This window comes from Xenia sp. Carnegie-2017, unplaced genomic scaffold, assembly GCF_021976095.1.
Source record: "Xenia sp. Carnegie-2017 unplaced genomic scaffold, XeniaSp_v1 HiC_scaffold_3, whole genome shotgun sequence".
NCBI classification, from domain to species: Eukaryota; Metazoa; Cnidaria; class Anthozoa; order Malacalcyonacea; family Xeniidae; genus Xenia; species Xenia sp. Carnegie-2017.
This window is the reverse complement of record NW_025813493.1, coordinates 4870111-4894058: the sequence shown is the minus strand read 5'-3', so window position 1 is coordinate 4894058 and position 23948 is coordinate 4870111. Positions and strand designations below refer to the sequence as shown.

Here is a 23948-nt window from a genome sequence, read left to right as displayed (position 1 = left end):
GAGTATAGTAACATGTTTGTACATAAAGATCGTTCACGTCAGTAGAGTCCTGAGAAGGACTGTTGATATTGATGTAGACTGACGTTTCGACAAACTTAGCGGTAGTCATCTTCAGAGTCAAATGAGGTGTAAACGTCAGGTTGGCCGTATTTGTTATCTGGTCCTTACGTCATCGTATTGTGTAGTTAGACAAACGGATCGTCTAAACACTTAGTTCTAAATACCCCTCGTCAATATATTCATTAGGAACGTTTAGAGTAAATATCTCTCATCAATATCTCTCAACATTACGCCTTGTAATCACATTTTATTTTCGTCATGTAGAAATTTATTAAGCTTGCATCTTCACTTTCCTACGGCCAGGGATGGCGCTAGAACGAGAATTAGGGGGGCGTGGTGTATATTCATATGTTCAGTTGTGCCTGACTGAACTAAATCAAAACTAAATCACTTTCAAAAGAAATCATTCGCCCCCAACCGAATATATGAATATACACCCTCCTCCTCAATTAGCGTTTTAGTGCCGTCCCCGCCGACGGCTGAATCCTTTTCAACTCTCCTGAATGGAAATGGCTAGCATGATGTCTGTAGCAAGCACTTTCAAACCACAATACTTTAAGGGCAAGTTCACTAAGTCGAAAGTCTCTTTTGCTCGACTGTTGTTGTTACATTGTTAATTCTTCAGATTTAGACACGAGTAAATCTTTCGCATTATTGTTCAAAATCGCAAAACTTGCGTTATTGCAAGCCTTAGTGCCTCAAAATTTATGTCCTTGAGTGTTAACAGATAAATTCTTTCCATTGCGTCAGAAACTTTCTTGTCACTAACTTGGGAAAACCAGTGATGAACCATCAATAAATTCAAGAACAATTAAAATTCAAAATGCATTTGCAAAGCAAATTCATACACAGGTTCACTGAACCAATTCAAAACAGAATTCACAATTGAAAAGATAGATGAGGATTTCTTTATTCCATCGCTGACAAGGAAAAATGTGCGCTTTAAACACCGCCAATTTAGTTTGTTGTCAATATTCAAATAAGTGAGCACAAAATTTGATAAAACTATTGTTAAAATGAAAAGTATATGCATCGAATATTCCTTCCGCAACTATATGATTACAAAGTACACGCGTGTTTTAAAGGGCTCTTAATGATTAAATGTTCGCTTAGGGCTCGAGAGGCTTAGTAAAAGTCCCTCAGGCGTATCTCTGAAAGCATGCGTTTACTTATAAATAACCTAGTTTCGTTTAACGTTAACTAACTCAGGCTTAAAATTTAACCCTGGGTTAGCGTTAACCAGCTTTTGAACAACCGGCCCCAAGGTATCAGAACATTTGGGTATCTTTCCTTTGACATAAAAACCTTCATCTAGTCCAATCAACTCCAAATGCTGATCCATCTCATAACCACTAATCACTCAGCCGACTTTGACGACTTCAAATTCTATCATCCTCTCTTAATGCATACAAACTTTCTATGCACGAAAGCCTCCTCATCTCCCAGCTCAAACCTATTCTTAATGTCCAAGGCAGATCCATGCCACTAAAAATCACACAACACTGTCATCACAATATCTTGTAATTTAACACTCTGTAAACATCATATAATTATTATATATTTGTTTTCTAACATCCCATATATGTAGATATGTATAAAACAGGGTTTAATCAAAATTTAAAATTTAAAATAAGCCCCATTTAAAATTAAGCACTTTGTTTCTGCTTATCCTGTTATATTAAGCTGCGGTAAAAAGTCAAACCTTTTTCAGAAATCTTTTCCAGCAGAGCTGCTAAAACATCCAAAGGCAAGTACTTTTCATCCTGGTTAATGACATGCGTTGTACTGGCATTGGCGAGAGAAGAGCTTCTTTTTTCTTCAGAAATTTGCCTAAATTTTATGAACAAACAATTTTGAAATTAGAGAAGTGTGGAATATATCCTTGAACACTGCGGCAGGCCTTTCGAAATTTTTAAAAATATTAAAGGAAATGTGATATGCAGAGGGTCTCAAAAAAACGGAACCCATATAAATTAATTATGAATTTACTGAAACATTTAAGCACAAAAATATCACCAGCATTCAAAACAGTATAATGAACTTGACATTTTTGCACCTTTCGCAATGAATATAAATGAATAAAAAGAGAAACTGACTGTGTTTAATTAAAAATTTGCCAGTTGTTTGTTATTGTGTATTTGACATAAGGCTTCCAAACCCCTTTTCTTGAGTTCAAAGCAAATTGTTTAAAACCAAACAGAAAACTAATTTATAAACTAGAATTTAGTATCGCAAGGGGAAAGGCTACCACGCCCCCCTTTTCACCAAAGGGGCGAGTGCTCTGAAGAAACAAAGTCATGCGCGCGGAAAGCCGACGGCAAGCTCGAGCGAGCATAAGTAATATTTGCTTCCGGTGCTTTACTTGCAACGATTATAGAGACGTTCTCTTAAAATTAACATAAAACTATTTCGATTGAAAACCGTTTTTATTAGATAAATACTATATCTTCATTTGTCATCCAAGAGCTTTGTGAAAAGTAAAATCGTCGTTTACGGATAAATCGAACAAATTTTTCTTCTGTATAAGAACAGAGTCAACCATGTATACAAGATATTATACAACTTACTGTATCGCTAATTTTGGATGCACTGGCCGTGCAGTTTTTTTAGTATTTTGTTACTAAGACTCACCAATGTATAATCAATTTGTGAACGCAGAGGCCTCGCACGTAGCAAGTATTTCTTGGCCATTACATTACACGTACGTACGTAATTTAAAACAACAATCATGGGACTGTAAGGTCACTATTGAGAGCTTTCACAATTTATTGTCTACTTGTAATAACACATTAAACGTACTTTTGTCCACCATGCGGTCAATAAAATATTGGTGCCGTTAAGTGCCGTTAATAACATAAAAGCACATTGCTTTCTCTCCGAGTTGATCGACTAAAATCAGAAACCGTTAATAAAGTCATATTCCTGCTAGTACTATTATAATGTACTTTAGTCTATCAGGCGTGATGTAGTCAGTGAAATACTCTTGCCCATAAAAGCGCAACTAATAACATAAATATAGATTGTTTTCTATCCGAGTGGATCGCCTTGATGCAAATCTGCAGCCGTTAATAAAGGCATACTACAGCTAGTATTAGGTATTCCTCGAAATTTTTTTTTGCTTGTTTAATCTAAAGTTACAAAAGCTTAAGTTTCGAAATAATCTTTATGTTATCAACTGAAAACACATGAATGCGCAACTTAACATTTTTATCATCCAGTCCCTCACATTAAAAAGTCTTCTAAGTTGTGACGTCATGCCCGGAAAAAAATCTTAACGTACACACGCCAAATCCAAATGTTCACCACTATATACGTCGCGTAAAAGGACAGGGTCGAGTGAAATGGCAGTCAAAAAGAGTGTGCTGCTTCACTAACGCTATTCAGGAATCACGTTTCTCGGCTAATGACAATACTTAATTTACCCTCCCCCCCAGCTAAAAATATAATTTTTATTGCAAAAATTAATCTTTTATGTGAAATATGAACTTTACCCTGAAGGTGGAGAGGTTTCAAATAAAGTATCAGCATTTGTAGCCAAATTGTTGGTATTAAATACCCTTCTGACAATATCAGAAAGGGCACGATTTTCCTTTGCTTTATGGGATAAATCCAAGATGTCATGTTCATCTTCATCATAATCCAAAATCCATGCAACAAGATCGTCTTTCGTTGCTTTACGACCACAAATTTGTAAAGCAGCTAGTATGTAATTTTCGTCAAAATCTTCTGACTCCAACATTTCTTTAGCCGCCGAGGTGAGCATTTCAAAAGAATTCTGTCTTTCAGGAGGCGTGAGAGAATTTGTATGAACTTTTTCATTTGTATCACCATTAATTTCTTCGTCACTCTCAAATAACTCATTATCATTTTCTGAATACTCCTCATCAAAATAGACAGAATTTTCTGGAACAACTGACTTCAGTATATTGGCAAGTATCGTTGGATCAATATCATTCTTAACTGTTTGAAGAAGCACAAATATTTTCCATGGGAGTTCATTAACTGCAGTTTCACCAACACAAGCCTTGAAGAGCTCTTCTCGCAAAATTAAAATCTGTTTCATGGTGAAATGATTCAAAGGGTAACATTCCGATCTTTTCAAATTAATATTTTTTTTCCAGTCTTCTAAATCGTTTTTCATTTCTTCACAGCAATCATTGATTTTGGAGAGAAGTTCCATGTTCTCTTGTTCTTCTTCGGTACATTTAACTTCAAATTTCCATGTGAGATAGTTTATTTCTCCCACATCGCAAAGTTGCAAGTAAAGTTCTTTTAGTCTCAGAATTCCTTCAAAAATCTTTATCAAAAAACATAGACAGAAGCCTGCATTAGAAATAATAGTCTAGTACCGTAAATATTTATAAAATTTAGTATAAATTTGGTATTTTTCTCTTTTGTGTCTCCAAATCTCAACCTTTAAAATCCAGGCTTTTAGAGAACTAATCTTATTCAAAGCTTAAAATGATTTATAGGACAATTCATCAATATTCAAATGATGGTTAAAATATTGCAAGCTTCCAAACTAACAATAGTCTAGTAATTTTCATTTTTTTAAGTTTATGATTTATTGATATCTTTTACAATTTTACTCTTTTAGTTTTTTAAGAGTTGTCTTCATTAATTAGCTTCAAGATGAATTAGAGTTTCCTGCTTGTATTGACTAATTCAATCGTGTAACAAAATATTTCATGAGTTGAGCATTTGATTATATGTAATAAACCAAGCACCAATCGACGTATTCTAATTTCAAACTTCCTTTAGAGCTGTAATGTCGCGAAATGTTAGTTTTTGTTGGTGGAAAGCCTATGACGTAACCAAAAAAACTCGTGTATAAAGTTTATCATGATTAAATTCTTTTAAACTCCTTAAATTCCTTAAATATTTTTAGGGGAGGACATGCAAACCTGAATACTGTTCTCCCTTTCTAATCAACAAGCTGAAAATAAAATACTGCATAGAAAATTGACTTTAGTAAATTTATAATATATCCGTCGTGTAAATCATAATCTCATGATGCCACAAGGGCTTCGTGATTTTTTCGTTATCTGTTCTGAATAAATAAGCAATGCTAACAGAAAACACAAACAGACAACAAATTAAATAAGTAAAGTATGTAACAAAAAAAAGGTAAAATCTTTCCCCCAAACATTTTTAGCTCTAACGTAATTCAAGTGCTTATCTCATTAAATGTGCAATAGAATTTTAACAAACATCTACCATGTAAATAATTTTATAATCTTATACTTTTCTTTGACAACTGAGAGTTTTTTATTTCTGTGAAGAATTAATTCTCGAAAATGTTGAAATCAATTTTTTCATTTACAAAGAGCTATCCACAATGATTTAGGATAAAAAATATTTCCCAAACTAATATAACAGTAGAACTAACCTCATTGAACTTGTCGACCTCTTGTTTTCCTCTTTCATATTCTCCTGCAATTGACATTAAGTTGCTTTGAATATCTTTAATTTCATCCAAACTGTAAATTTTCTCCTCGCGACTGCTTTCACTATCTTCAGGAATAACAAGAACGACAACGTTGTCAGGTGAACCGAAATATTTTTTTGCTTTACTTAGTTTTTGCTGGTCACCGATGTAGTAAATACCAGATGAATTGATTGTTTCAACTAGGAGCATTGTTGTCAAAGCAACTGAGCCATGCGACTCCTTTATTTGCTTCAGCCATGAAAGATCTTTTTTGGTTATTTCCTTAAAAGGGGAAAACTTATATCAATTTATATAATGAGCATGTGATACGCATGGTAAAGGAATTTTTGACAATTCCTTACAAAAATGTATTGCAAATACTATTTACTGAGCATCATCAACTCATTATGGCAATGTACGTGAAATTTTTATCAGATCTGACTTAATGAGCTTAGACTTGTTAACCTGCTTTATATAGTCGCAAACACATAGCAAGAGGAAGTGCTTAAGCTCGTTTAAACGATAAGGTAAAAAAGTCCTTGGGTGTATATGAATACAAAAGGCACATTTAGTACATTCAGTTTTTTCACATTTCTGTAGTAAATTGAAACTTTTGATAAATCAACGATTTTACAAAATGAGAGAGATAGGGTGTGGCAGATTCACACACCACTCACCAAGATCTTTGCCATTGTCTTATGGTAGTACTTACTAGCTTTTTGTCAATGGTTGGATTGGCATCAATCACTTGCCAGAGAGGTTTGCAAAGTTCCATCAGTTCACGAAAACCATGCTCTTCACGATAGCTAAATATCAAAGAGCCAAATCCCAAACAGCTTGTATGCATACAAGAAATACGGTCAATTTCTTTATCGCTTTCACCAGCTGATATCATGGCCAAATCCACAAACACCTTTAACCCATTTACATCTAATATATTGTAAAAAATCAACTCTGAAACTTCTGTGTTTTCCAAGTAATAAGATGCTAAAACAAGTACTTGCGTTGTAAATGAAGGGTACAATATTTATATTTGCATGTCTTAATCTCTACGAAAGAAGTCGTTTAAAAAATTTACCTTTAATGGATCTTCTTATCCAATCAACCAGTTCGAAACTTTCGGCAAACACTTCTAAACACTTTTGCCTGTGACTATTGATTTCCGCTAAAGATCTTTGCGCTTTTAGGTCAACGTTCAAATCATCAATGCACTTATCATTGAAGTTCTCAGATGTAATCTAAAAACAAAGCAAAAAACGTGTCGTGCTCAGGTAATTTTTCAACAATTGAGTGAGTTGCACACAATTTAATTTTTGATTTCATGATGCAGTTAGTGATTTAGAAAAGACATTCGATGTCACAGAGACAAGTTTCTGAGATCTATGGCTCTACGGTATTGCCCGTTGTGGTACAAGCAACAAGTCATTTACACACAAATGTATTGGAACAGTTGGAAAATTGGCACAGGAACAATTTTATAAGTCTCACTGGCCAAGCAATTGGTCATAATCATTAATTATGCCCAACAATAGAAAGTAAACATTTAGGAAGTCAACTTGAAGCAATAAGACTTCCTATTGGTAATGTCTCTTTAATAGCATCTGGCGTGATAAAATGATTGTTCATGGACAAAGTGGATTTTTCATGGACTATTCTATTCTACATTTTAAAATTACAAAGTGGATAAATATTGTGTGATAGGCTATTGCAAATTACGATTGTTAAAACAATTAGCTGTATCCAAAGTTAACTTCACTAATTTGGCACATTACTGTCAGCACTACTTTTCTTAGAATACGTGCATACAGAAAAACACTCTAACACTCTCTACATGTTGACTCCACACGCGCTCTATATAGTCCAGGCGGAAAAAGAGGGGTATTTTCCCCCAAAGGGGGGGGGGGATTTACTAGACTAAATTCTTTTGGTCAATATTGGGGCGCTGATTTCAAATATCGATGTTATACGGGCAATTTCGGGGATTTTCAGCCTCTTTTTTTTACGCCTCAGTTTTACGCCTCGTTTTTATGAAAATCGTTAGTTTATAACCTTATTTCCAATATAAATACATTTTGACATTGTAAAACGTCTAAATATATTTAAAGGAAAAAAAATTAGTATAGAAAGCCTAAAAAAATTTTAAAAAAATTATATTTTCAAGATTTTAAGTTTTCAACTTTTCTAAATTTTTATTATTATTGGTAAATGTCATTTACTAGCGTTTACTTCTTGTAAAAAAACACTTTGAAAACGAATACTACAGTTATTGAAACTTAATAACTAGTTCTTATCGAATCTATAAATTAATGGTGTGAGTATTTTTACAGATTTATGTATTTTTGGACAAAGTACATGAGTTGAACAAACTGAACTTGCTAATCAGTCATCATCCATTTTAAAGTCATCATATAAAATGTTGCTATGATCATGCAAAAATTTTTGAGACATACATTGACTAAAGAAGCTCAGATAGCTAAACAAACCATCAATATGGGGATAACATTTACAGTGCAGTTTGTCTACGGACACGAACTTTTTGTCTCCGTGAAGGACATTTACAATTTTCGATACGTAACAAAGCACTGTGGCATGACATGGCAATGTTTTGCACTTCAGCAACTTGTTCAATGTTCTCTGTCTTCTTTAACACAGCTTTTCATACGCAATTATTCCGTTCCTTAAAGTAGCTGGAGACATGATAACTTTTTAAAATTGCGCGGAGATGAATCCTGCGTGTTTTTGAATGTAAGAAAGAATCATTCATTAAGTCATCGTATTAATCATATTTTCCCACTATCAAAATTGTGTGTATAAAAACTGCTAAAATTTTATTGTCTCGAGAAGACTAGCACAAAGGTGCTACAGAAACAGTTTGTACAAGAGCAATAAGTTTATATTTGCCTCTTGGGTTGCCTGACATTTAGATGCACGGTTTTAAGCAATATAAACACGATCATAGTTACTGCAATTGAAATTTGAATTCAATTAGCTGAGGTTAAGCAGTATACACAAGTATCTCTGGCTTAATTGTGACACCTACAAAGAAAACACGTCAAGACTGTCGAGCAACAACGCGCATGAGAAAGCGGAAATAGTATTTGTTAAAAATTTCAGGTATAAAAGTCCGTTTTGATATTGTCAAATTTGTGGAAAATGGAGAAAAAACTGTCCTCTTCAGTGTGCTTTTGATGAGACAAAAAATATAGGCATGACAAAACCATTTATTTTTCTACTAAAAGCATAGTACTGTATAGAAATTATATTAGTTGTTCTTTCATCTTAATTGAATTGAAGAAGCAGATAAAAACTTGTAGCTCTGATGAAATATGCTTTTCTTGTATCTAAAGATGGTGGGAAAGTAATATCACCTTCTCGAGTGATTGGTCTACATTCAGTGGTTTGTCTCTACGCATTTTTAGCCAATCCTAACAAGAAAGAAAAAATGTGTTTGGCAAGCCATGCATGCTTATTACATAATATATATCGAGTTCATAAAAAAAGTCGCTGAACTAGTAAACGCTGCTGTATTATGCCGCGTACTATGCTTTGTTATCTATCAGTAAATTTGTATACGTCTTTTACGGAAACATAGTCGTTGTTTGTTCAGAAACTCAAGTAAGATAGAAAGTTCCTTGATATAGGTGTTTTGCTTCTTGGCAAAATGAATCTCTACAACTGCACCACTCAAGATTATTACGTTACACACATGCATGAACTAGCAATTAACTGAATTAATTGAATGGCAAAGTAGCATCGTTGGTGCTGTAACTGTTATCACTATAAATTTTGTTTGGACTTCTTGTCATTGTAGGAGACATGAATGTCACAGAAACCTATGCATGATCACGGGAAATGTATTCCATATGACTTTGACAAAAATGTACATACGTGATGACTAATAAACAAGATAAGTTTGATAAACTCGTTTATTGTGTCCAAAAACCGAACAAATCATTAAAAATACTTACATCATTATTTTATATTCGATTAGAACTTGTTATTCAATTTGATCAACTGTAAAATTTGTTTAAAAAAAATTTTCCGGACGTACGCTAGGAAATGAAACTTACCCAAAATCATCAAAAATTTAGATGAATCGTGAAAACTCCATTTTTTTATATATATATTAAGCCTTTTATACACAAGAATTTTATCTCTTTTAATATATTTGAACGTCTTACGATCTCAAAGTGTATGTTTATTGGAAGTGAAGCTATAAAATTACGATTTTTAATAAAACGAGGATTAAAACTTGAAAACGAGGCTAAAAGCCCCCAAAATAGCCCGTATAACATCGATTTTTAAATTCATCGCCCCAATATTGACCCGAAAAGTCGTGTGTAGTGAATTCTTACGTTATGAGACGATACCCTCTTTCTCGCCTAGTGTAATATTGTTGGCTCATCACATGAGAGGATTTTCCACACCATGTTGAAGAGTCTTGATTGGTATTGTGTCCAATCAACACGCTCAAAATTTCTTTGTGCCGTGGTCACCAAAGCGTACCTCAACATCGCTTAGTGAGTTTAAACAGCACACTCTAAAGTGTCGAGAGAAAGCATGTTCACTCTGCGGCGTATGTCAGTGTAATTCAGTGGATCATTGAACCGTATATATGTAGATGTACATACGTCGTTGCTAGGTGTCGTGCAATATTTTATCCCATGATCCTACTCGTTATCATTTTAAGGCTCAACATCGCTTAACATCAGTCAACAAACGCAAAACAATGTTTAGCGCATTTTAATTAACATGTCGATGTCGAGAGCCTTTCAAAGTCTTACCTTTTGAATCTCTTCCGCTTTAGAGAAATCTCCTTTCATTTGAAATGTATTTTTTATCTTCAGTATCAACTTGGCAGATTGTTCTATGTCAAATAGTTCTTTGTATTTTTTCAGTTTCTCCAATGTAGTTTTAACATTATTCTTTTCTTGATACTTAAAGAACTGCGACAAGAACGTAAATTCTTTTTCCAATGCATCGAAATCATTTTCAAACAAATTTAAAAGAACATCAACAGTGATCAATTTCATTTTACGGTAAAGAAAGTCTTCAGTAACAATCTTGAGTTTTACATCAATGACTTCCAAGACTTGTTTCTGAATCATGAGAATACTAACTTTTGTTTCTTTATTTTCGTCTTTTTCGATATGTTCCTGCCAGAAGAACTTAAAGATTTTGCTTTCTTTTAATTGTTTGACTCTTGATATAGTAAGTAGAATGTCCTTGTCGGTATTGAAAAAATAGCAATCCACTCCATCGTTTTCGTTTCTACGACAAAGGTCACACACGGATAGTTTATTATACTTTTGAATTACCTTGTCTCGTAATTTCTGAAACTCTTCATCAACTAAAACAAAAAAATATGGATGAAGATGAATTTGTATAACCGACCATGCAGTCTTTTTGGCCATTATCAAAGGTCATTATCATTATAAGCATGTAACATAAAGGAATGTCATATTGTTTATACCTCAAACTATGACTAAATTTTAATAAATACCCACTACTTAATTTGCCTCACACAAGCCACAAATTGAAACCATTTTTAAACACAGTGAGCAACAACAATCATAAATTTAGGTTTAAAAGTCACCAGTGAACAACAGAGAGAGGCCAGAATATATAGTGGCATTCTTGGTGAGATTGTAGAAGAAGATAAAAGCAACTCAATCAATATCCTGATAAAGTCAAACCAAAGGATTGTAAAGATGCATTTATATTTCTAGAAGATAAATATAAGTTAGTTAAGCAGTATTGAGTTTGTTTAGAATGTACTGCTGCAATTATATGTTCTATATATATAGCAAGCAAACAAGCTATATTCATACAGTTCTTAATGCATTGAAATTGCTGTTGCATGTCGTCTATCATAAACTAACATACAGCTTTAATGGGACACTATCACAGTTCTTAAGTAGACATTTAAAAGAATGGTACATCACCAAACATTATATCGACTTAATATCAGATTTTACTTATAAAACGTTTCTGAACTACATATATGTCTTAATCTATATTTTATTAACCGAATCCTGTTATAAAGCAGGCAAAGAAAGAGAGCTATAAAGTATTTGCTGAATGTGTGATTCATTTAAAAATTTTAAATTTTATGCATTGACATATTTCCAACACAATATATGTACTTTGGATCATATGCTTGTAACTGACATGATGCTATTTCTGGATCAGATAGCATCATACCTGCCCCTTGACTATCTAGCAACATCAATTAGCCATAACTTTTATTGTATGTGAAATGAACCAGTCATTTAGCTTTTGATGGGATGTCATCTCCTTGGTTACAAATAGCTCCATCATTGTTGACATACTTTTTAAAAGTCCCTTTGATGAATTGTTCAATTGTAATACTTTGATAAACTTTCAATCTTTCTCATGTAGACCTAGTTATATTAGAATGTAGAGCCAAAGATAATTGGGCGTTGGGTACCCACACAAGCCAGCAAAATTTTTAGCTAGCATGTGTGTCTAGACAATTTTCTTTGAATTGCCTTCGGCTAAACTACCCCGTGGCATTTAAACATGATAGTGTTCCTGGAAAATACTTTTTTACCACCCACTTTTGACCTTTGAATTCATCTGTTGGACTTGTTGCCATGTAGTTTCGTCCAAACCCACCCTCTCCAAAATGATCTTTTGAAATTATGAACTCAGCTTTCTTTGGCAGGACAGACAAAGTCATCATATCTTTGTTAAACTTAAAAAATGTCTATAACTGTGACTTCATTTGGTTTAGAAGCTGCTTTACCAAGATTTAACATGGATTATATGGATAATTTTACTGGGAAAAAGGTGTTTTTCATATTACTTTTGTAATACAAAAGAAGCAGGTCGTGAAGGATGCGAAAGCAACACGCTTCGAATTCCATTAATACTCCGAAAACTGCTGACGGTGACTTGATTTGACAAAATATTTGCCCTATTCCACACTTCATTTCCTCGACATTAGCATCATCCGTAAGAATGGTACCTTTCATCCATCGTAAACCAACTTTCACTGGCTTGCTTACCCAACTTCTACAGCTTTATCCCTCACCAATATAAATGCAGCTTAATATTCTCTCTCGTGTACCGCTTCTACAATACCTGCTCTAACCATGAAAACTTCCACAACCAGTTAGAATCGCTCCGACATATCCTTAGCAGCAACAGCTAACCAATCCGTCAGTTTGATCGCTGAATACGAACATTTTTAGACAAATTATCCAAACCCCAACCAATTGTTGACACATTTGCAAAAACGTGTTGTCTTTCTCGCTACCATATACTGGCAAAAATTATTTCAATACAGATTCTTATCCAAATTTCCCGTCTTATTTCTTATATATACTCCCATCTTAACATTTGTTTCATGTTTCGTCCCACTCTACGTTTGTCTCATTTCTCTCCTTCATAGACAAAATTTCCAAAGCTATAAAACCTTCTGTAGTTTATTCTTTTAAATTTCGCTGTTGTTCTGCATCGTATTTGGGCCAAACTGTCCGTCATCTCCACACAATAATCTATGTACACTTGAATCGCACAGTGAATGATTTTTCAATCTGGAATCTCTATCAGTTTCTCGATGTCAACGATGGTCCATGCTCTCCAGCTAGGATATCCATTATACTATCTTTCTTCATTATCCCTTTTGATAAAAGATGTTATTTGCAGGCTACTATAGTTATTAAAATGCACAAAATTCAAAAGAGCCGATACAGAAATATTTTTGTGCTTTCTCTTTTACTTTAAGGGTTAAAAGTTGGACTATGATATGGTCAGAGTTAAAACGTCGCTTTTTTTCCTTTGTCTCTGAGGTTACTTTTTTTCACTAGTTTGCTTCTCACTTAACATTAGTTTTTTTTTTCATAATTTTCTCATGCTTAACTCAACGCTATTCAATAAAATGGTATGTCAAAGGGCAAAATTAAACACATTAAATAGCAGCACTTAGTTGTGTAAAAAAAGTTGATTGAGGCCGCAATATTAAAAAAAGTCATGCAACAAACAAAGAGATTGGTTACAAGTCGACGCAAAGAGTTGTTCTATGCTTTTGGCAGCACTGGGCCTCTCGCGATCATTTAAATTTATAATTAAAACTTTTATTTTTTATTCATAATTAAAAAATAATCTTTTTCTAATTAAAATAATTATAAGTTATGAATGAAAAATTTTAGAAACTTCAAGAGAATGCAAAACAGACATCTTCATTGTTAATATTTTGGTTCGGTAAACATTTCGAAAAACTCGTATTTTATTTTGAATATGTGTAAAACATCTAACAAAATACTAGTAAATCATTGCTTATACTTCGACTTACGTCCTTTTAATTATGTCACATCCGTATAATATTGCAGGATTAACAATTCGCACGCATAACGCAGCTTTGAATAAAAATTTTTTTATGATTCTGTCCTTCACTTTTCATAAAAATTATACCAAAGTGATCAGGAAAGATTTAACTATTTGATTATAGAAAAAATTGCTACCCATAAGTTCACTGCTGTAGCACTTTAAAACAATAATTATATTAGTAAAAAATAGGATACTTTTTCCACATGAATCCATATTTAGCTTTTCAAAAAGATGACAAAAATCCCGAAAAATATCGCTGAATCTTTAAACTTTTTTGTAAAGTTGTTCTGTCTCCATGCTAGATGCCTCATATTGGTGAATACGCCATTATTTTCAAAACGACTCTCAACTGCGATTGGCTAAAATTCAAATTTTAATTTTTTAGCTAACTGCATTTGAGAGTCGTTTTAAAAATAATAAATTTAGCAGCTTCACAACTACTTGTCATCCACAAATACAATTTATTTTTTATCTAAGTATTGAACGCTTAAGAATAATACGAATATAGACTATACTCGATGACTCCATTGGATAACGTTGAATAATTTCCTCGTTTCTGGCTTCTAGGCTGCCACGGATGTAATTCATTCAAAAGTCAATTTTTGCTGACTTTGAAGAGCGATAAAAATTGAGCGATTTGACCATTTCAATTTTTATTTCGATAATATTAGTAGAAACAATGCCAAGATTTCATTTTGCGGAAAAAAATTGGGTTTTTTTGCATTTAAAGTTATTATTAACTTACCTTTTTTAAAATCCTTAGTGAAGTCAACGAAGTACTGAAGTTCTTCGTGTAACGATTTGAAAGTGCGCAGCTCCTGTTCTCTTTTACCCAAGAAAACCTGAGCAGCCGATTTATTGCTTGGAGGTTTTGCCACAGATTCTGTCAACTTTAAATACTGCACTGAATGCTTCAACAATAATTCAAGTTCTTGAACTGTAACTTTAGCATCTTGTACAGATTTAATCACAGTACGTAGACACTTTTTTGCATTCTTAATCATCGTTTTACAATGATCAATCTTTTTCAGTTCTCCTTTACTTTTGGAATTACTACCTAAAACATACATTTTTATACATAATGACTTGACTACCGTTTAATACCAAAAAAGGGGATCAACGTATAACATTTATGTTCGCAAAACTTAACGATAGTGAGGTGAGTTAAATCAATTTCTTCAGTCATTATTAAGTTTTTGCTGTTAAAAGTAACTGCAAAGCAAAAAAGTTATTTTTTCAAGAACTTACCAGTTTTTAGTTTCAAGACTATGGAACATAATTTCATTGTCAAATTTTAAAAAGAACCAAAGTAACTGAAATGAGCGAAAAAATATTGAAAAAAGTTGGGGGTTTTTCCAATATTTGTTTTTCAATAAAGTTTTAAAAAAGTCTGCTGCACACTAGCGCATAAATTTGCTGTCTTTAATTGTTATTTGCGGCAAGTTGTATTGCTACAAAAATTCATAATGTTCAATTGACTTTTGTTTGGCAAGTATGGCTACTTTTTTTGCGATTGTGCACTTTTTGTGTGCGTAAATGTTGGAGATTTGCAGGGAAGTTTTGAAGGTTGTGACAGAAAGTTTTACAATACGGAAATCATGAAGTTATCTTCTTTCCAATCCACATGCATTAAACGAAAAACGCAAAACAAGAGGTCGAACTTCTTTTTGGCTATTGCGTTTCACGGAGTCACTGAAGATGCGAGCTAAAATCTTGATCTATGTTATATGTTTTTCTTTTACATATACAACCCGTATCAGAATTCATATTACGATTTTCTTATGATTAGATATATAATAAAATTACCGAAAATATAATGCTGAAAAATCCTGAAAATGAAACGAAGTCTTCTTGTGGTTGAGAAAAGTTTGGTGGCAAGTTTACTTCACAGAATACATTATGAAGATCATGCTTTCGTTCTTTAATTTGCTTCATATTTGTTTTTCAAAGAATGAAAACTAGTAATCCAAAGATTGTTAACTGTTTAAAACAACTAATGCCTTTGACTTGTAATTTAAGTAGAGCTAAAACGTATTTTACATTTCTGAATCGCCGATATATTTGGCAATACAACTATCCACAACTTACTTTTGATGAATATATATCATGAACGAGCAGAGATTGGCTCACATGGATTATCTGCTTTCTAGTTTGATTCAAAATTAATTGATGTACAATGTGTCACAAAGATGACGAGGTAATCCAATTTCCACGCATTTGTTTGTATAAATTACTGAAATAACGTCCGAAGTTTTTAATAATTATGAAAGATCAGAGTTCTTGCAATGGAATTTACGTAGTTTGTAGCAATAAGAAAAAAAATAAGGAACTAGAAATGCATTGAAAAAATTTGGTGTAAGTCACATTTTTTGTCTTTCGAAAAAAAAGTACAAACTTTCTCAAAACCAATTTTTTTTGGTTGTTTTGGGAGTTCTTGTTCAACGCTTTCAAATAAATGGAGTATTCTACTCCTTTGAATGGTGGGCCATTATCTGGCTTCACTACATATGGTATGCTGTGGGTTGGAAATATCTAGTTTAGGAATCACTACAGAAGCTTTTGTTCACTTCACAATTTCCACTTCCGGAAACCATGAATATCTGTCAATGGCTACCAACAAGTATTCGCCTGTAGGTAATGATCCATAGAAATCAAGTTGTAGAGTCTCCCTTGGTGCCTTGGGCATTTCTGTCATAAATAATGGTTCTTGTGACGTTTGTTTCACCACTGCTTGATATGGATTGCATCGATCAATTGTTTGTTTAACCATGCTGTCAATGTTGGGAAGCCAAATTTTTTCTCGAAACAGCGCTTTTGTTTTGGAAATTCCGAGATTTGTCTCATGAGCGATGTCGATTGCCCGTAGTTGTAGTGATTTTGGGACGATTATTCTGGAACCACGTAGAATAATAGCAATCGTCGTTACTGTCATCTCATCTTTAATAGCTTCAAATCGTTTGACTAAATCATTATCCCATTTGCCTGATCTTATTGCTGCTTTTACCCCGTTTAAGGTTTTGTCCGCATCCGTTTCTGTTTTGATTTGCTCCACGGTCATTGCTTTTGGTACACTGTTCTGTGCAATGTAATTGACAAATTCTTTTGTCATTTTCTGTTGCTTTAAGGAGGTTCTTTTCGGGTGTTTTGACAAATAGTAAGCGAGATTGTGCTTGCCAGGTTTGTAGATCACTTTAAAACAATAAGGTTAAATACGCAAGACCCATCGTTCTATCCGGGCTGATGGTCTTGAATTACGTTTTCCATTTATTATTTCCAACGGTTTATGATCGGTTATTAGGGTGAATTCATGATCATAAAGGTACGCATGAAAGTGTTCAACTCTCTTTTTAACAGCTAGCGCTTCCTTTTCTGTTTGGAAGTATCTCTTTTCCACATCTGTTCTAGATTCAAATCATGCTCCTTTTGTGTTTTGCCAAAAAAAATGATTTTGTCTGTAATATTCTTTACTGCACGTACTCCTTGTAGTTGTGTTTGCAAAGTGTATTTAAAGATTTCTGCTGCAGCATTTGTTCCACAGTTTTGCCTTTTGTATCGAAAAAGACCAATGTTTGTGCTGCACGTGGTAATGTATCGGCTTGATTCGTCTAATTCTAGCTGGTTATATGCCTGCGAAAGGTCAAGTTTGCAGAAGTATTTTGCACCGCTGAATTCAAATATGATGTCTTCAACGGTCGGTATCAGATGGCGGACTCGCTTAATGGCCTCTTTTTCAAGACGCGTATCTACACAAATTCTAGCTCCACCGTTTATCTTGGGCACTGCGACAATAGGTGATACCCATGGGTGATACTCAGGAACCCGTTCTATATAATGTCTTGATCAAGTAATTCTTCTAACGCACTTTGGATATCTTGTCGAATATGGAACGGAATCCTTTGTGGTTGCACTTTTGGGGTGTGATTTTTATTGATGTTGAGTTTTATTTTTTCCCTTTTGAGTTCGTCCAGGCCCTGAAATACTTTAGCATGTTTTTGTAGCAATGCATCAATGTTTCCTCATTGATACGTTATGAAGATGTATAATAAAAGACTATGCACTTGAGCTAATTCTGAGGAGATTAGGTTTACGCTGTCTGTTGCCTTGGTTATATACAAAGGTTGCAACTGTTACTCTTTTCCGTTTTTCAATCAACGCTTTAAACTTTCCCATAAATTTATTTGGCTTAGTTGCTGCATGTGCAACTTCTCTAATACTGGTTGGTTTTTGTTTTAGGCTTTTCATTTTTTCCAATGTATCTTAATCAATTACGTTAACATAGCTCCTGTATTCACTGTGAATTTAAGCAAGTGTGTTCACACATTTTATCATTTACTTTGGTTGTCTTATTACTTGTCATGGCATATAGATAGTTTTCCTCTGAATTATTTGATTAATTTTCTACTTGTGTGACTGGTGGATAAGTTTTTTTTCTTATTATCTCTTCGTTTGTGTTTATAAAGTTTGTGTTTATGACTTTGTGTCTGCTGAGATCTTCCACGACAAACTTTGGCAAAGTGGTTAAACTTTCCGTATTTTTTACACTGTTTGTTTTTTGTTGGACAAATTCCTGAGTGAGGATATTATCCGCCACATCTACGACAAGTGTTTGCTGTCTGTTCGATTTGCTTTATGTTTTCGCTCCCTTTTGCTTTTGATTTGATGTCCCTAGCTTGAAACGCCCTCTGCTCGTCACGTCTGCATCTAGTAGAATTGCCGTTAGGTCATATGTTGGATTTCGCAGCGCTTTCTTCCGTATTCTTGAAGATATACCTGGGTTATGATTTGTTGCTCAATTTCAAAATAAACATCTGTGAAGGAAGATGTTTGCGCAAGTGTTCGTAAACGCGTGTGACATTGATTCAAACTCTCATTTAGATCTTGTTTTGCTTTTCGAAATCTGCAGACCTCGCATAAACGGTTCTTTTGAGGTTCAAAAACCTCTGTCTGCTTATCTTTTGAGGAATCGTATTCTGAGCCCGTTCGTGTGTTTTCTATCTGGCGAAATATTTCTCGTACTACTTGTCCTGCTTAATATAATAACAACGCGTGTTTTCTTTTTTTGTCCGTAAATCCACTTGCTAGTATAAACATTTTAAAGTCTTCTACCCAATTGATCCAGCGGGTTGCTAAACTTGCGCTAATTTCTGCGTTTGGGGTAAATTCAGCTACAGGCTGAATTGATACAGATGGTGTATTCCGGTTGTTTGCTGATGTTTCATTTTCATCAGTCTCCAGCCTCATCGCCAATGTTATATTGCTATCTTTTATTTTCAAATATTGTAACAACGGTGTTCCCCGGGCTGTCCTAACATAACTTTCTTATATCATATTTCTCTTCGTGTTATATATTCTCCATTACTTAATGCTTTAACTATCAAATCAGACACTCTTATATAGACGATCGTTGTCACTATTACAGAATGCAGTAAGGCTCGCAAGTATTTATGCAGAAAACATATGGGATACACTACTTGAAGCGCAGGAACGTTGGCAGCTGCTTCATTTGCAATCCCTTAGAGAGGGTTTTAGAGGCGGCTGATCGTGTATCAATTAGACCCTTTGAAAGATATAATCAAAAGCCATGCGCAAACGATATCTTGGCTAACAGTGTTATTTCTTGCGAACAGATATTGTTAATACAGTTATGTTTGATGATGTAGATAGGGGAATGCACGTTAAAAAATGAATAATATTCGCCATGAAATGCTTATGTCAATGGCTATAAAATCTGCAACACTATTGTAAATTGAGTAGTCAAATTGAAAAAGTGGAGGAGTAATAAAGTTCACCCCTAGGAGGATACTAGCGTGAAGGTGGACGTGGTTCTCTAATTTTCATTGTAGACTCGTAAGAGCAATGCTGTTCCCCAAGTCTCACATTATTATAAGTCGCATTTAGTATTAGGTGAAATTACACGTGATCGAATTGACGTTGAGGATATGCACGACTATTTTTATTATTTTGGTATCCAGACCTTAAGAGATCTTCAACAGTATACAGATATATATATACTGATGAACATTTAAAAAAATACATATCAGTCCAAGAACAAATTTAAAAAACCAAGTCTCTCCTTTAAGTACCCTCTTAGTACCCTCTTCGGAAACTACATTTCCTCACCAAGATTTAGGAGTACTTAAACAATGAATTACAGTAATACTCATTGTTTCATTTATTGAACTGCTTTTTACATTCTGAGAAAATTCTATTACTGCGTTTGAAAAGTGAGAGGCGCAATAACCCTTTGTTATTGAATATTTTTCTTTTGTCTAACTTCACTGAAAAGAGAAAATCCACTTGAGATTACATTTGCTTATTTTTCTTCCATTAAGCAATTTGTTATTTAATATTTAGAAATTTGATTTTTTATAAAGCTTTGAAACTACGTTCGTTTACTTCAGAAATCACGCACACCAGAGGCTTGGATTTGGATTACTATTTTTGAGATACACTATGTAGTGAACTCATGATATTCACTACGTTATATATAGTTAACCCAACAATTTTGAACCTTTTTATTTTTTGTGAAAAACTGACCTTAGTATGATGATATGTTAAACTATGGCAATCCTAATTATTGCTTTACATGTTCTGTTTTTTGATGGCTTAATACATATAAGCTTGACAAGAAACAAAGACATCACATTACAGAACCGAAATTAGAGCAAACTATCGATGATAATTCAAGTGCATCACACGCCATCCTTAAGGTTTATTGCTGTTTCCCTTCAGAAGGAGTTATAAAAAATTCATCTAAAATTTCTTGCAATATTTTAGAAAATTTTCATTCCACTAATTACATAATAATCTTCAAATATTCGATCTTTTTTCTCTAATAATACTATAAACAAACAAAATCGGCCAAGAAACACACGAAACAAATTATGACATGAGAGAGAACAAGGAAAATAAGACGTGAGATAAAAAAGAGAAACTTCATAAAGTAGCAACATAAACGCTTACCCTCCCCTGCCCAAAGAAAAACAAAACTGAATTATTATACTCATAACTTACACTTCAAAACAAATCGCACTCTTACCGATGAATTTAAGAAAACCAGGCCATACAGTCCAGGTTAGAAGATGTTCTAACAAAATGCAATTATTTTCAATCTCTGTTTCTTGTGAAGTTAGGCTCAGTTGGTCAGGCCATGCTTTGTGGAGTAATTTGCTAAGCAACTCTATTGCTTTTAAAGACTTTTCCTGGCTTAGTCGTTTGAAAGCTTCTTCACTATGACCTAACTAAAAAATTGAAAATCACAATAATTAAGCTAATTATAAAATAAACACAATGAAACGCGTACGCTGATTAGTCTAGAGCTGTGTTTGCAATATCCTTTGCAAAACACATCCGAGCTCAACCAATCAAATCAATCATAACACCATGCAGTCGAAGACAATTTGCAAATCGATCATAAATACATTATAGCGGAAAAATAAAATGTTTGTCTGTTTCGCATTATTGTTATTTTATAAAAGAAATAAAAGATGTTTTTCGTGTTTGAACTGGCTTATGCAAACCTTAGAGACGTTTGTGAGAACTCTCAAGCAAGTGCAACCTTTGACCTTCGGTCTCGGCTTGCACAGATCTGCTCTCGAGTTCTCCCAAAGGTTTCCTCGGTTTGCAATGCAAACACAGTAAACATCTTTTATTTCTTAAATGTAAAATCATATGTATGTGTTAAAGCATTGCACGAGTCCGAGTACAATTTGAAGCCTTTGAAAAACTCACGAGTGCTTGTTTTCCAAGTTGCACGAAAAGCTATGCTATTATTTAAATAAGATATATGAAAAAATTTGTCAATTTTGTTGATTTTTTACTTCAGCGTAAGTACATTTCAGCCGATATGTTATTAATATTGACCGGCTCGTGTTTTTCAATTCCTTCAGTTATTGTTATAAATAAGACCATAGTTTACACACATGCAGCTAGAACAAGGTATCTACTCTTAGCAGCGTTCGTATTTTTGTCCAGAAACGTCTTGCAAACGATGAACTGTTGAGTTGGTCACCAGAGAAAATTTACTTAAGGGGCTGTTAATAGGAATAGAAATCATCCCGGGTAGCGGGGTAACTTTTCGGCAAAGTGAAAATTCTGATCTGTTCATATGAAAAAAAACTTTTATCTCGCCTGAAATTTCAAAAACAAACATGGCTAATTAATCTTTACGTTTTATTGTTGGGTTACTTTTAAAAAACTTTGTAAAACTAAATGAAATATTCATGAAAATGGGAGGAACTTTATGTGTGTCACAGTTATACGAAAGAAGTGCGTTAACACTTGCCATTGGTGTTATGGCTAGCCAAAGAAACAAGATTGAAACTAAACGTCTGCAGAAGCGACTTTAAAAGCTTCAAAACAGACCAAAAAGTACGTGGTTTCAACCTGTACGAACAGATTCGTGGTGGACAAATATTCGTTCAGGGATTTCCCCAGAGGAGCAATGGAAAAAATTTTCAGAATGAGCAAGGGCTTGTTTTACAAAGTACTGAGTGATGTTAAAGCTCATTTAAAACCTTGCACGATCTTTCCAAACTATCGAGCGTTGGATGCAGAAAAAAATGGCTATGACGTTATACTACCTACAGGATACTGGGTCATTAAGCATGACTGCGAACAGGTTGGCGTTGCAACAAATACAGCATCTCTCGTCATATATCAAGTCTGTCACGTTATTTGTAGCATCCTAGGGCCCAAGTATATTTGTTTATAAAAAAACAAATATGAAACGATGGAAAAAGTTGGTGAATTTGAGGCAAAGTTTGAAATGCCTCAAGCATTCGGCTGTATACATGGGACTCAGTTGAAAATAAAAAGACCAATTGAGAATACACATGATTATTTTTAATATAAACAGTATTTCTCTTTAAACGTGCAGCAGTTTGTAATGCTAGAGGGTACTTTCTTGATGTAGAGTGCATGTGGTCTGGAAGCGTGCACGATGCAAAGGTTTTTGCAAATTCCAAGATCCACCAAAAGCTGCGGGATGCTGAATTGCCCATCTCGTGGCAAACATTATCTTGTGGAAGCATCAAGGAGCCTACTTAGCTTATTGGTGATCAAGCTTACCATTTAACGACGCATTGTATTCAGGAATATGAATCGTGTAAATGCAATGAAGAAGTGATTTTTAACAACATTTTAAAGGCGGATCTCCATTAGACGATTTTTATGAAGATCGTCTTAAAAATTCGCTGCGCCACATGCGTAGTACGAAATAAAAATCGTCAACTAATTGCCTAGTGGAGTGGACTAAATCGTCAATGGCGTGCATTACGAATTCCATGTTATGAATATATCATTCACGGGAGTTTGAAGTTTGTACAGCTTTTGTCCTGAGATACTTGAATGCTTTTTGTGAAAATACAATCATCTCCTTAACAGATGAACGAATTTTATTTTTAAGCATGATTTCTAATGCCCACCATCAATATTTTGCGCACGTACTGTATACTTGGCTGATACTTGTCATATTTCAAGATGAAAAAGATAGAAACAGAAACCGTGATGAAGTTTTTTAAACTATAAACAACAGTTCATTTTAATTTATTCATGCAACATTAAATATTAACATAATCCAAAGGTTTTCATAACAAAAATTCATTGATCACAGTTAATTATCTTCATTGATCAGTGTTAATCATCATTGACAGTGTCAGTAAAGCTGTATTCCGTTAAAAGTTAGTTAATAAGGAACTTTCTCTTGTTAACGGCTGCTTCCATTGCTACCTGTGAATCAAAGTCGTCATTTTCTATCAACGCTTTCTTTGTATTCATTATTTTTCTGTGGATCTTTTTTCAATTGGCTTATCCACTTAAGACATTGCATATAAATGCTTTCCAGTTCTTTCTGTAGTTATGGCTGAATGTTAGAATATGTTTGATCTTCAGCTGACTGCTCATCTATACCACTGTTCAAAAGGCTTTCTTTTATTTTATCAAATTCTAAATTATTTCTTTCTCTTGCCTCCTCTATCAATGGTATCCAATAATCAGTTTCTTCTTCGGCTTCAGCATCCCTTTCTGTTGACATCAAACTTTAAGACTCATCTGAGGAACATGTTGAAGCATTATCGTTAATCTGTATATTCTGACTAATTGTGTC

At 34.0% G+C, this 23948-nt stretch overlaps 1 protein-coding gene across 1 annotated transcript in view; it reads right to left on the bottom strand.

The window, feature by feature from the left end:
• Positions 1-23948, bottom strand: part of LOC124454954 (E3 ubiquitin-protein ligase rnf213-alpha-like) — an 85040-nt gene that overhangs the window by 51687 nt on the left and 9405 nt on the right. The window contains 8 exon segments of the mRNA XM_047005706.1: positions 1763-1890; positions 3552-4357; positions 5450-5770; positions 6201-6418; positions 6567-6726; positions 10273-10838; positions 14589-14900; positions 20883-21084. Of these exon segments, the coding sequence (XP_046861662.1) occupies positions 1763-1890; positions 3552-4357; positions 5450-5770; positions 6201-6418; positions 6567-6726; positions 10273-10838; positions 14589-14900; positions 20883-21084 (2713 nt within the window).